The 14361-nt window shown below is 49.1% G+C and overlaps 1 protein-coding gene across 19 annotated transcripts in view; it reads right to left on the bottom strand.

The window, feature by feature from the left end:
* The window catches only part of PPIP5K1 (diphosphoinositol pentakisphosphate kinase 1), a 222927-nt gene that overhangs the window by 172693 nt on the left and 35873 nt on the right, over positions 1 to 14361 (bottom strand). For all 19 annotated transcript variants that reach the window (XR_004372082.2, XM_032768637.2, XM_032768645.2 and 16 more), the window contains 2 exons: positions 3523 to 3664; positions 1068 to 1291 (listed from right to left, as the gene is read on the bottom strand). Coding sequence is in view for 18 of the 19 variants with exons in the window: in XM_032768637.2 (XP_032624528.1) it covers positions 1068 to 1291; positions 3523 to 3664 (366 nt within the window). In the remaining variant the exon portion in view is untranslated. The remainder of the gene's footprint in view (positions 1 to 1067; positions 1292 to 3522; positions 3665 to 14361) is intronic.

The following is a 14361-nucleotide window of genomic DNA, read 5'->3' as shown; positions in this document are numbered from 1 at the left end:
ATAATGGTTTTAAAGTGGTTTTTCATTTGGGGGTGGCGGGTCGCACTCAGAGGCTTGGTATGCGAAAGGGGTCACCAGTACAGAAGTCTGAGAACCACTGGCCTAAATGGTCCCATGCTGGGCACAGAATCACTAGATAAGGGACTCTTCCTCCTCAAAGGGGTTGGATCCTCATGCTGGCTGGATCCCAGACAACTGGATCCATGCTTTGGTTTCAGAGGTGCACAATGGCCTTTGACCTTCAGGAGCTACTTTAGGCATACAGCCAGGTCTGCTAGGTTGACCTGGACTTATCCAGCAATCTTAATAGAGAGCAAATCCTTAACTTGATAGCCAGACTTAATCAATTGGGCCTGAAGAGCTTTCCCACCAACTGGGGTCTGAGGCAGCCTTCCCATCTCTGCAGGCCAATCCTGTATGTTGATGCTGGACTTGTGCACGGCTAACCTTAGCTTAGCAGACCTCAAGAGTCTCCCTTGACAGTGGGGTTGTGAGGGAGCCTACTCTTCTGCTCGTGATAGTCTAGAGGAAGCCCATGCCAGATGGACATCTCATTTTCTGCACTTTTGACTTAAGAAATCGGATTAGTTGGCTGATAATTTAACTATAAGCAAAATTTGCCCCTAAACAGTATAAGAAAAACCCCAACAAGATAAGCACGTAGAACTCTGCGTATGATTCAAGCTTGCTACACCTTCAGTGGTTAGAAGGAACTGTAGCGTGGTTAGGGCCACTTAGGTTCCAAGGCTAGGAAAAGGTTTCTGGCTAAGACAGCGAGGGAGAGGCAAGCTGACCCAGTGGACAATACTCTCTAGAAGATATGGGAGGCTTGCAGAGTAGCTGCCTTGGTCCCACAAGTGAGAAAATGCAGAAGAAGTAGGAACTACTCAGTACAGTGAATCCTCTTATAAACACCAACCAATCGCTTTCTGGTTTTTGCTCACACAGCAGGGAAACCTGACGGGCCTGAAGACGCATCCCTTTGTGAGACTCATGCCAGACACTTCCACTATTGAGAGTGGACACCACTCCTAGGAGAGAGGGGAAAGAGTTGAGCCAGATTGTACCTGGGGTATGATCACATCTGCCAAGGCTTTGGAGAGTTTGAAGAGTTCAGCAGTGCCCTCCAGCTTCAGGGTACAATTGTGTTGTACATCATATTTAATGCAGTCATAGATATCAGGGATCTTGCTGATGTCATAGCGCCCATTCTTCATGCGGAAATCCCTCTCCAGCTTGCTCCAGCGCTGCAGCATCAGCTCCAAAGTCTCGCTGTGGTACAGCTGCAGGTCTAAAGAGCAGCAAGAACAAAACCAGTATGTTTTAAAAAGGAAACAGAGGGTCTCTACACTGTTTGAAAACCTGCAGCACAGAGTCTCAGAGCTAGGGCTCCAGGCTCCAGCTTGTACTAAAAACAGCTGTGTAAACATCCGTACTTGGGCTGGAGAAACACAACCATGACCTCAGGTTTCAGAGCCTGAGCTCCAGCATGCACCCAGATGTCTACACAGCTCTTTTTAGTGCCTTAGCATAAGCCTGAGGTCTACAGACCCAGGCTCAGACTCACTGTTGCAGTTTTTAAAAGTGCAGTGTAGATGTACTAAAAGAGGTCCTTCAGCATTATAGAGTAGTCAGCCTATCTTCGATATCTTGTAATTATTCAACAATCAATTTGTACGCTCCCGGAGAATAATAGGGTTATAAGCAATAGCCAGCATGGATTTGTCAAGAATAAACTATGCCAAACCAACCCAATTTCCTTCTGTGAAAGAGGTATGACCTTGTGTATGTGTTGGGTGGGGGTGGGGGAGGGGGAGTAGAAAGGATATATCTTGACTTTAGTAAGGCTTATGAGAATGTCATGTGCAACAGTCAAAAGCAAACTAGGGAAATGTGGTCTAGATGAAATCACTACAAGATGGGTGCACAACTGGTTGAAAGACCACACTCAAATAGCAGTTATCAAATCAGTCATAGTCAAACTGTGAGGAGGTATCTAGTGGGGTCCCACAGGGCTCAGTCCTGGGTAAGTACTATTCAGTATTTTAATTAATGACTTGGATAATGGAGTGGAGAGTATGCTTATAAAGTCTGCAGATGACACCAAGTTGGGAGGGGTTGCAAGCACTTTGGAGGACAGGATTGGAATTCAAAACAACCTTGACAAATTGGAGAACTGGTCTGAAATCAATAAAATGAAACCACCAAAGTACTATACTTAAGAAGGAAAAAAAATCCAGCCAAATACACAACTATAAAATGGGGAATAACTGGCTAGGCGGTGGTACTGCTGAAAAGAATCAGGGGGTTCTACAGATCACAAATTGAATACGAGTCAAAAGTGTGAAGCAGTTGCAAAACAGGCTAATCTCACTCTGAGGTGTATTAAACAGGACTATTATATGTCAGACACAAGAGGTAACGGTCCTGCTCTACCTGGCATTGGTGAGGCCTCATTTGGAGTAGTGTGCTCATTCTAGGCACCACACTTTAGGAAGAGGTGGACAAATTGGAGAAAATATAAAATAGTGCAACAAAAATGATACAAGGTTTAGAGATTCTGACTTATAAGAAAAAGTTTGAAACAGTGAGTATGTTTAGTCTTGAGAAAAGGTGACTGAGGAGGGACCTGATAAGTCTCCAAATATGACAATGGCTCTTATAAAGAGGACTGTGACCATTTGTTCTGCAGTCCACTAAAGGTAGGACAAGAAGTAATGGGCTTAAATCTGCAACAAGGGAAATTTAGGTTAGATATTAGGAAAATCTTTCTAACTTGAACAGTAGTTAAGCTCCAGATCAGGCTTTCAAGGGCGGTTGTGGAATCTCCATCACTGGAGGGTTTGAAGAGCAGGCTGGACAAACACCTGTCAAGGCTGGTCTAGAGTTACTTGGTCCTGCCTCAGCACAAGGGGCTGGACTTGATGACTTCAAGGTCCCTTCCAGCCCCACATTCCTATGGTTCTGTGTTGACACCCAGGCTACTCTTATTTGAGTTTCAGCTGACAAGACTGCATGTGTTTGATAGCTGGGATTCCAGCTAGAAAAGGAAAGGAAAAATACAGAAAGACCTACAGCCTCACAGCAAATATCAGAAATGGGCTTGGAAAACCCAGTCACACCCAAGAAGTGTGCATAGCTACTAACAGTAATCACTAACACCCTGAGCACAGTGCAATCCAGATCCTTGGTGTTACAGCTTTCCTGAAAATAGTTCAAAATAGGAATGGGAGCTTTCAGATCAACAGCGCGCGCGCTCTCTCTCTCGTATTATATAATTTTATATATAAGAACTGGAGCTTTCTACCACTCTTTGGAAGGCACCTCCTCCGGAGCAGAACTATGCTGCTCAGCTGAGTCCAACTGCTCCCTTCATGCATTAGCCAAGCCTCTCTCCAAAAATGTGTTTCCTACGCCTCTTTGCTTCAGACACCGATTTATATAGCTCAGAGCTCATGCTTGCACAGACCAGTCCAAAGGGTTCTGCTCTGGACAACCCTCTTCCCGAGCCCAGCCACTCACCTGCAGATTTGGGATCTTCCAGACGTTTGCATATCTGGGAAGTGAGGTTTTCGATCAAGGCAAACACCTGGTCACAGATCTCTACTGGGTTCTGGATGAAAGTCATGGAGCTGACCAGAGAGATGCTGCCTGTAGGTGCTAACTGCAGAGTAAAGAGAACACAAAAAAGGTTAGTGTCTATGCACACAGAGAGCACAGAGCATCCAGCCCAACCCCAGCAATTAAGCTTCTGGAAATGGTGTGCAACTGACAAACTAATTTCCTGTGTAACAGTCATCCTACACATCCACCAACAGCCTATGCCTCCCCGGACCCTCCATGCCACACCTGGCCTGTAGGCAAAAGTGTCTCTCTATGGTACAGCAGAGACCTTCCACGAGGGGCTAGGTGGTATTCATAGGTGAGAAGCCATTTCCTTTTCTCTACTGGGTCTCGGCTTCTTCCATTTTGGGATCTCAGGTTACAAGAGAAAAAAGTTTGGTGGACCCTCCCCCAGTATAGTTGTAACGAAAGGAAGAGAGGTCATAACCTCCAGGATCTGTTCCTGGTCTCCAGGCTGAGAACCATGCTTTACTCCCAGCGCATCACATGCTAGTGAGGGCAAGTGCTGCCAGGTGCTTCATCAGTATAGAAGAGTCTGGGTCCTGACAACAACATACATAAGTGGACTGGATCCAGGCTTGATTATTTTACTTCCCATGCTCAGCAGCCATGACTACTCCAGGTAGACCTGCAAGGAAGAGGCCCTATGCTTGTGTGGGAATGAAAACCCCTTCCCCTCAGAGAGGAAGAGGCCAACAAAGGCCTACAACCAACTTGGCCTCATACTCAACACCAAGAAAACTAAAATACTCCAACAGGCTCTGAATCACCAGGATCCTGCTCCCATAATTCAGATCAATAGAGACCCTGGAGACTGTCGCGCTGCTGAGGTAAAGGAAGTGCTATCTGTAGCAGAAAGCCAACACTGACTAGGAAATTCAACGCCACCTTCAATGTGCCAGTGCCACTTTCAGACGCTTGAGAAAACGTGTCTTCCAAGATTGTGACATCAAGAATCAAACCAAGCTTCTCATGGACCAGGCTGTTGTTATCCCTGCTCTCTTGTATGGTGCCAAAACTAGGGTCACGTACAGGAGACACCTCAAGATTCTTGAATGATACCATCAATGGTGTCTGCAAGATCGTCCGAATCAAGTGAGATGCCCGACACACCAACATCAGTGTTCTGTCCCAAGCCAAAACCTCCAGCATTGAAGCTATGACCATCCACCACCAACTCTGTTGGGCTGGTCACGTTCTTTGAATACCAGAAAATTGACTCTCGAAGCAGATCATGTTCTCACAACTGAGCCATGGCCAATTGATATGGGGTGGGCAAAAATAAAGCACTTCAAAGACACCCTCAAAGCTAACATAAAGAAGTGAAATGTTGACATAACTCCTGGGATGCCCTCAACCAACCAAAATGGAAAAGGACCTTGTGGCAAGGATCCCAATATTTTGAGATCACTGGAGACAAACAGGAAACTGAGAAACAGGAAAGAAGGAAAGAACATGCCACAGCTTGAAAATCCAGATCCACTCCTTCCACTGGGAAATGACTGCCCCAATTGAGACAAGATCTATGGATCTCAGATCGGTCTCATTAGCCACCTGCAGATGCACCAGTGATAACTGGCTATCATTTTATGGAAGACAGCCAATCATCCTCGAATGCCAAGGGATCACCGATGAGAGACGAAAAGCTATCCCTTTCTCAGGTAAGTTCAGAGACTGCCACCAATAGCATTTGGGCTGCCATCAGTGCTGAGTGTGTGTGCATAAGAACCTGTAGGACTAGTACCTGGGACCATGCAGATTCTGAGCCACTGACGTTTCCATATTGCCACTGGAAACTTAAGCTGGGTTTTCACTGGAGGACCCTGTGATGTTACGCACTGCAGGAAGTACTATCCAGCAGGGCCCGAGTGGCAGCCCACTGATTGGCTCATGTTGATATATAAACCAGGAAGCCGTCATGGAGAGTGGTCTGAGCAACCACAGAGATCACCTGCTTGCTTCTGTTCCAGACCTTGCCTTGTTGTGAACCTAGACTCCAGCTTCTGATCCTGGTTTGTCCCCGACTCTATTTGCCTGCTGTCTGTAATCTGGTGCCTGATCCTGACTTCCTGGTAGCCTGAGCCAGTTCAACCCCGACTCTGCTATGTGCCTCCTGACCACAAGTGAGTAACTGACCAGTGCACACAGGCCACCTGTGGCCCTGGTGCTGATGTGTAGGCACATCGCTGTGGGGGGAGGGAGGAGGAAGAAATCACTCTATTTAGGCCACCACCACTAAGATAAAACACAGGTCAGAATCCTGTCTCTGACCTTCTGGGACATGGGCAATGACATGCAGAAGATTATAAGCTTAAAAAGTCATAGATTTTAAGGACAGAAGAGAATTATGATAATCTATTTGGAGCACCCCCATAACACAGGCCAGAGAATTTCAACCCATGGTTTCTGCATCAGCCTATAAATTCTGGCTGAAGAGATCTTTTAGAAAAAGACAACTGGTCTTGATTCAAAAAGAATCCAAGTGATGGAGAAATCACCACATCACCCAGCAAGTTGTTCAATGGTTAATTATGCCAACTGTTAAAAATTTACACCCTTATTTCTAGTCTGAATTCCTCTAGCTTCTAGATATGGATCAGGATATGCCTTTGTCTACCACATTGCCTCTACTATCACAAGCCTTTTCCCCTCGTGGTTACTTGCAGATGGCGATCACGCCACCAAACAAGCTTCTCTTGGAAAAACTAAATAGACTGAGCTTATTTTAGTTTCTCATTGTTTTCTCACTGTAAGCCAGGTTTTCCAGACCTCAAATCATTCGGAACCTCTCCAATTGATCACCAACATCCTTTTTTAAAGGACTGACACCAGAACTGGACACAGTAACTAGTAATGGTCTCACTAATGCTGCATACAGAGGTAACAGCACCTCACCTACTAGATATTGTCTTGCTTATGCATCCAAGGGATTGCACGTGTTCTCTTAACCAGTGCAAGGCCCTGGAAATTCACATCCAGCTAGTATCCACTAGGACCTAGAGTCCCTTTCAGAGTCACTGCTTTCCAAAATACTCCCTATTCCCAGAAATGTGACCCACCACATTCTTACACGTGTGAGCTTTACATTTAGCTGTACTAAAATGCATGCTGTTCAAAGAAGCCCAGCTTATCACACGATTCAGTTCCCTCTGTAGAACTGACCCTGCTATTATTTACTTTTCCACCAATTTCTGTGACCCCTGCAAACTTTATCAGTAATTATTTTATACTTTCTGCTAGACCACAGATAAAGACAGCGATTAGCACTGAGTAAAGAACAGATCCGAGGGACCCCACTTAGAACACCCTCATAGAATGATTCCCTATTTCTTTTCGATATGTCGGAGATAAATTTTGAAACCATTTAATATGGGCTACATTGGTTCTGCACAGTACAGTGTTAATCTTTTAATCATGTCACATGGACCAAGTCAAGTGCCTTACAGAAGTCTAAGTATATTATCTCAACACTATTACCTTCGTCAACCAGACTTGTAAACTCATTACAAAGTGATACTGGGTTAGCGATTTCTCATAAAATCATGTTGACTATAATTAACTAAAAGATGGTTACTCACCTTTGTAACTGTTGTTCTTCGAGCTGTGTTGCTCATATCCATTCCAGTGAGGTGTGCGCACGCGCCGCATGCACGTTCGTTGGAAGATTTTTACCCTAGCAACACTCAGTGGGTCAGCTGGGTCGCCCCCTAGAGTGGTGCCACTATAGCATCGGATATATACCCCTGCCGACCCAACGGCCCTTCAGTTCCTTCTTGCCAGCTACTCCGACAAAGGGGAAGGAGGCCGGGTTTGGAATGGATATGAGCAACACTTCTCTAAGAACAACAGTTACAAAGATGAGTAACCGTCTTTTCTTCGAGTGATTGCTCATATCGATTCCAATTAGGTGACTCCCAAGCCTTACCTAGGCGGTGGGGTCGGAGTGAGATGTTGCAGAATGTAGAACTGCTGATCCAAAAGCCGCGTCATCTCTGGACTGTTGAACCAGAGCGTAATGTGAGGCAAAGGTGTGGACCGAGGACCAGGTAGCTGCATGATATATCTCCTGGATGGGTACATGAGCCAGAAAGGCAGCAGATGAAGCCTGAACTCTGGTGGAATGTGCAGTGAGGTGGCTCAAGGGAACATGAGCCAAGTCATAACAAGTACAGATGCATCCCATCACCCAAGATGAGATCCTCTGGGAGGAGACAGGTAGGCCCTTCATTCGGTCTGCCACCGCGATGAAGAGTTGGGGCGTTTTACGAAAGGGTTTTGTCTGCTCGATATAAAATACGAGCGCTCTATGGATGTCTAGGGTGTGCAATTGTTGTTCCCGTCGTGATGAGTGTGGCTTTGGGAAGACGACCGGAAGATATCCTGGTTGATATAAAAGGCCGATACCACTTTAGGGAGGAAAGCCGGGTGTGGTCGCAACTGCACCTTGTCCTTGTGAAACACAGTATACGGTGGGTCCACCGCGAGAGCCTTAAGCTCGGAGACTTATCTGGCCGATGTAATGGCTATGAGGAGAGCTGTCTGTCTTCCAGGACAGGTACAGTAGCGAGCAGGTTGCTAATGGCTCGAAAGGGGCAGACATAAGTCTGGTTAGAACCAGGTTGAGGTCCCAGGTTGGGGCGAGACGACATACTTCAGGGTATAGGCGGTCCAAGCCCTTGAGGAACCTAGAAACCAGAGTGCGTGAGAACACGGAGCGGCCATTTACCCTGGGTGGAAGGTAGAGATGGCTGCCAAGCACACCCTCAATGATGATATCGCTAGGCCCTGTTGTTTGAGAGCCCAGAGGGAGTCCAAGATGGGGGGGGGATCGAGACCTTGGTGGGAGTAACATTATGCGCTTTGCACCAGCAGGAGAAACGCTTCCACTTGGCCAGATACGTTGACCAAGTGGAAGGTTTCCTGCTACCCAGGAGTACTTGTTGTACTGAAGCAGAGCAATGTAGCTCGGACTGGCTTAACCATGCAGCAGCCATGCTGTGAGGTGAAGGGACTGCAGGTCTGGGTGGTGAAGTCTGCTGTGGTCCTGAGTTATGAGGCCTGGGCGAAGAGGCAGGGTAATTGGGTTGGCTTTCGACAGATTGAGCAGCATGGTGTACCAGTGCTGCCCGGGCCACGCTGGAGCGATCATGATCAAGTGAGCTCTGTCCTTGCGGAGCTTTATCAGGACCCTGTGAACCAGTGGGAACGATGGAAAGGCGTAAAGCAGTTGGCTCATCCACGGCATCAGGAAAGCGTCCGAGATCAAGCCCGGGGAGAGGCCTTGGAAGGAGCAGAACATCTGGCATTTCCTGTTCTCGTGGGAAGCAAAGAGGTCTATACGGGGAAAGCCCCACTTCCGGAAAACAGAATGAATAATGTCCGGACGAATCGATCACTTGTGAGACAGGAAGGATTTGCTGAGCCGATCCACCAGAGTGTTCCGAACCCCTGGGAGAAAAGACGCTACCAGGTCTATTGAGTGGGCTATACAGAAGTCCCAGAGCTGGATGGCTTCCTGACAAAGGTGGGGGAGGACCGTGTCCCTCCCTGTTTGTTTATGTAATACATGGCCGTCGTGTTGTCTGTGAACACAGACACAATGGCCTTGCAAATGCTGTTGAAATGCCTGGCACGCAAGGCGGACTGCTCTCAGCTCTCAGACATTGATGTGGAAAGCCAGCTCCTGAGATGACCAAAGGCCTTGAGTGCGAAGATGGCCGAGGTGAGCGCCCCAGCCAAGAAATGACGCGTCCGTCGTCAGGGACACAGAAGGTTGAGGGAGGGCGTCAACCACCAGTCGAGGAAGCCTAGGATGCTCGGGGGAATCGTGACTATCATGCCTATGGCGTCTCTGCCCAGGTGGTATACCAAGGTGAGCCAAGATTGGAGAGGACGGAGGCGTAGCCTGGAGTGTTTGGTCACGAACGTGCAGGCAGCCATGTGACCCAGGAGACCGAGACAAGGGGAAGCTGAAGTTGTCGGGAAGTTCTGTAGGCCTCGGATAATTGTTACCATCTCCTGAAACCGGGGCTGTGGTAAGCAGGCTCTGGCGATGCCAGGATGGCCACAATGAAGTCCACTCTGGTTCCCACACAGAGGATAGATTTCTCTGTATTGATCATCAGGCCTAGAGACTCATGAATAGGTCCCTGACGATGTCCACATGATGGGTGACTTGTGCCTCGGAGGTCCCTCGAATGAGCCGATCGTTGACATACAGAAAAACATGTATCCGGCGGCGGCGGCAGGAGGCAGCGACTACAGCCATGCACTTTGTGAACACTCTTGGGGCTGTAGAGAGGCCGAACGGAAGGACCGTAAACTTGAAATGTTGACGGTTGGCTACAAACCGAGGTACCGTCTGCGTGGAGGATAAATGGCGATGTGAAAATACGCATCCTTCATATTGAGGGCAGCATACCAGTCTTCGGGATCCAAGGACGGGATGATGGTCCCCAGAGATACCATGAGGAATTTCAACTTCATCATGAACTTGTTGAGTTCTTGCAGGTCTAGGATAGGTCTGAGACCTCCCTTCGCCTTGGGGATTAGGAAATAGCGGGAGTAGAACCCCTTGCCCCTTTTGTCCTTTGGTACCTCCTCTAAGGCTCCCATGGCAAGGAGTGTCTGCACCTCTTGTAAGAGGAGTTGCTTGTGAGAGGGGTCCCTGAAGAGGGATGAGGATGGGGGTTGGAAAGGGGGGGCGTGAAATAAACTGGAGGTGGTACCTAAGTTCCACTGTGTGTAGGACCCAACAATCCAAAGTTAACTGGGACCACGCAGGGAGGAAAAGGGAGAGGCGGTTGTAAAAGGGAGTGAAAGGATCCTGGAAAGTAACTGGTACGCCGTCCTCGGGTGCACCTTCAAAAGTTTGGCTTTGGCCCCGTAGGTGACTTGGAGAGACGCTGATTTTGGCCTCCTTGGGGTCCTGACTGCCGTTTACAACCGGCTCAACCATGCCTTCTGCCAAAGTCCTGCCTCTGTCTAGGAGGAGGGTAAGGGCGGCGAGGCTGGGGGTGGAAAGGATGGCGCTGAATCACCAATGTGTGCATGCCGAGAGAGCGCATAATGACCCTGTTGTCCTTCAGGCTTTGCAGCCTAGGGTCGGTCTTCTCAGAAAAGAGGCCTCGACCGTCAAAGGGCAAGTCCTGTATGGTTTGCTGTAGTTCCGACGCGAGGCCTGACACTTGAAGCCATGAAATGTGTCTCATGGCAACTCCCAAGGCCAGAGTCCTGGCTGCGGAGTTTGCTGCATCCAGCGAGGCCTGGAAGGAAGTCCTCGCCACTTTCTTCCCCTCCTCCAAGAGGGCAACAAACTCTTGACAGGAGTCTTGAGGGACGAACTCTGTGAACTTGCCCACCGCCACCCAGGTATTGTAGTTGTAGCAGCTAAGCAGGGCTTGCTGGTTTGCCACCCGGAGTTGGAGGGCCCCTGCAGAATATACCTTATGGCCCAGTAAGTCCACGCGCCTAGACTCCTTCAATTTTGGAGCCTGAGCTTGCTGGCCATGGTGTTCCCTCTCATTGACAGACTGTACGACAAGGGAACAGGGAGGAGGATGGACGTACAGGTACTCGTACCCCTTAGAGGGCACCATGTACTTGCGCTCAACTCCCCTGGCAGCAGGTGGAATAGAGGCTGGAGACTGCCAGATGGTATCAGCATTGGCCTGGATTGTCCGGACAAATGGTAAGGCCACTCTTGTGGGGGCGTCAGCCGACAAAATATCCACCACCGGGTTCTCTATCTCCGGTACCTCCTCTACCTGGAGATTCATATTGATTGCCACACATCTCAGCAGGTCCTGATGGCCCTCAGATCAATTGGAGGAGGGCCCGTGGAGGATGTCCCCGCCATCGCCTCATCAGGAGAGGAGGAAGAGGAGAGGCCAGGGACAAGCGGGTCCTATGTGGACTCTTGCTCTTGGACGACCTCTGGCTCCAGTGGGATCTGAGAGTCTGGTGGCTGAACAGGCGCTTCCTCCATACCGGTAGGAGTAGGGCAGCTGATAGTTGCCTCCGGCACCCGATGCTCTGATGGAGCAGAGCGAGATGGGACTGGAGGTACACCTTGGGCCTGGTGATACGCCCAAGGTGTCCAGAATGACCACTGATGGGGGCCTTGATCTTGGGCCTGGGTCTCCTGAAAGATTCTGGCGGACACACTGGAGTCACGGTCCTGTGCATAGGAACTGTCCGCATGAGAGGACACTGATGCTTGTCGGGATGGCCAAGGAGGGGCTAAAAACCCCTGGGAAGAGTCTCCCTCTATGACTGATCTCGCTCTGTGCAGCACCAGGGATCGGGACCGGGAAGCCATACCGGTACCAGGAACGAGATCGGGACCTACGACCAGAGAGGTGCTGAGGTCGACCAGGATCTCGAAGCTTGGCGTCTGGAGTGGCTGCGAGAGTCACGGTGCCTGGAGCGGTGCCGAGAGTACCAGGCCGGTGAACAGGATGCTGATCAGTGCTGCGAGTGTGACCGGTACCGAGAAGGAGATCGGTGCCAGGACCGTGATCGGCGTCAGGACCGGGATCGGCGTCGGGATCGCGATCGTGAGCGGTGCCGCTCTGCAGTGCCGACAGAGGGTGGTCTCATCAAGGCCGACTTGCCTACAGATTGTATGACCCGCACGGACGGTGCCGGGGTTTGAGGCAGGGCAGACTCTGCCATTGCAATCAGCTCCCTCACCATGGAAAATGTCTCCGGCATGGAGGAAATAGTGAGCTCAACCAAGTCTCTTGCCGGGGAGCTTTCAGGTACCGGACTCGACAGCCCTTGCGGGACCAGAATCGACGGTGCCAATGTTGTCAGTGCCTCGGCAGGTGTAGGTGCCGCGCGGTCCGATCTAGCTGGGTGCTCTGGCTGCGGTGCAGGTGGCACGGAAGCAGCGGGAATCTTATGTCTCTTCACCCGCGGGGAGAGAGAATGGTGCCGAGCAGACACTGGTGCCAGTGATGGTCGGTGCCGAGAGGCCTTAGCAGTACCGGTGCAATCTGGTGTCGAAGAAGCGCTTCTGCCAGTGGATTGTCCAGTGCTCGGTGCCGAGGGTGGAGGAGTAAGAGCTGCCTCCATCAGGAGATGTTTGATATGAAAGTCCCGCTCCTTTTTCGTCCTTGGCTTGAAGGCTTTGCAGATCCAGCACTTATTGGAGAGGTGGGATTTCTCGAGGCACTTAAGGCAGGAGTCGTGGGGATCTCCTGTTGGCATCGGCTTGTGACAGGCCGAGCACGGTTTGAAAACCGGTGAACTGGGCATGGGCCCTGGCACCGAGTGCGGGGAAGGAGCTAATCCCCAAACCCCTCTTAACTATATACATTAACAATGTTACAAAAACGAGTAAGAATTAACTGCAACTATAGAAATTTCAACTATATACACAAGAACAACGAGAGAACTACGAGTAGCTAGGGAAGTGGAGATCAGCTAAGCCGCACTCCACTGTTCCAACGACCGACATGGGCAGTAAGAAGGAACTGAAGGGCTGTTGGGTTGGCAGGGGTATATATCCGGCGCCATGGCAGCGCCACTCTAGGGGGCGACCCAGTCGACCCACCGAGTGTTGCTAGGGTAAAAATCTTCTGACAAACGTGCACGCGGCACGCGCACACCTAACTGGAATCGATATGAGCAAGCACTCGAAGAACTAATTCTTTACCAATTACATATCGTATCGGGCTTTCCACATTTTGCCAGGCTCAATGTTAGGCTGTCTGAACTAGAACCACTCGGTTCATCCTTTTTAATACTGGCACATTAGGTTTTTCCGGATTCAGCAAGACCTGGGATGGCTCGGTCTGAGATTGAGGTGTCATTAGAGGAGGTTATGAAACAAATTGATAAATTAAACAATAATAAGTCACCAGGACCAGATGGTATTTACCTAAGCGTTCTGAAGGAACTCAAATGTGAAACTGCAGAACTACTAACTGTAGTCTGTAACCCATCATTCAAATCAGCTTCTGTACTAAATGACTGCAGGACAGCTCAAGTGACTCCAATTTTTAAAAAGGGCTCCAGAGGTGATCCCGGAAATTATAGGCTTGTAAATCTGACTTCAGTACCAGACTAACTGGTTGAAACTACAGTTAAGAACAGAATTGTCAGACACATAGATAAACATAATTTGTTGGGGGAAGAGTCAACATGGTTTTTGTAAAGGGAAATCATGCCTCACCAATCTACTAGAATTCTTTGAGAGGGGTCAACAAGCATGTGAACAAGGGGGATCCAGCGGATAAAGTGTACTTAGATTTTCATAAAGCCTTTGACAAGGTTTCTCACCAAAGGCTCTTAAGCAAAGTAAGCTGTCATGGGATAAGAGGGAAGGTCCTCTTGTAGATCAGTAACTGGTTAAAAAGATAGGAAACAAAGAGCAGGCATACACACTCAGTTTTCAGAATGGAGAGAGATAAATAGTGGTGTCCCCCAGGGGTCTGTACTGGGAACAGTACTATTCAACATATTCATAAACAATCTGGAAAATGGGGTAAACAGTGAGGTGGCAAAATTTGCAGAGGATATAAAACTACTCAAGATAGTTAAGTCCGAAGCAGACTGTGAAGAATTACAAAAGGGCAGTAGCATAGCTGGGGGGGAGCAGGGCAGCGGCCGCTCCCCCACCGAGCACAAGTGGTGCCTTGTCAATTTCTTGGCATCTTTTTAATTTTTACTCACCCAGAGGGAACAGGGGGAGCGATCAAAAAAAGGCGCCACCCACTGTGGCACTTTTAC

This window comes from Chelonoidis abingdonii, chromosome 9 (genome assembly GCF_003597395.2).
Source record: "Chelonoidis abingdonii isolate Lonesome George chromosome 9, CheloAbing_2.0, whole genome shotgun sequence".
Lineage (NCBI taxonomy): Eukaryota > Metazoa > Chordata > Testudines > Testudinidae > Chelonoidis > Chelonoidis abingdonii.
Note: the sequence above shows the minus strand (reverse complement) of the source record. Positions and strands in the feature narration are given on the sequence as shown.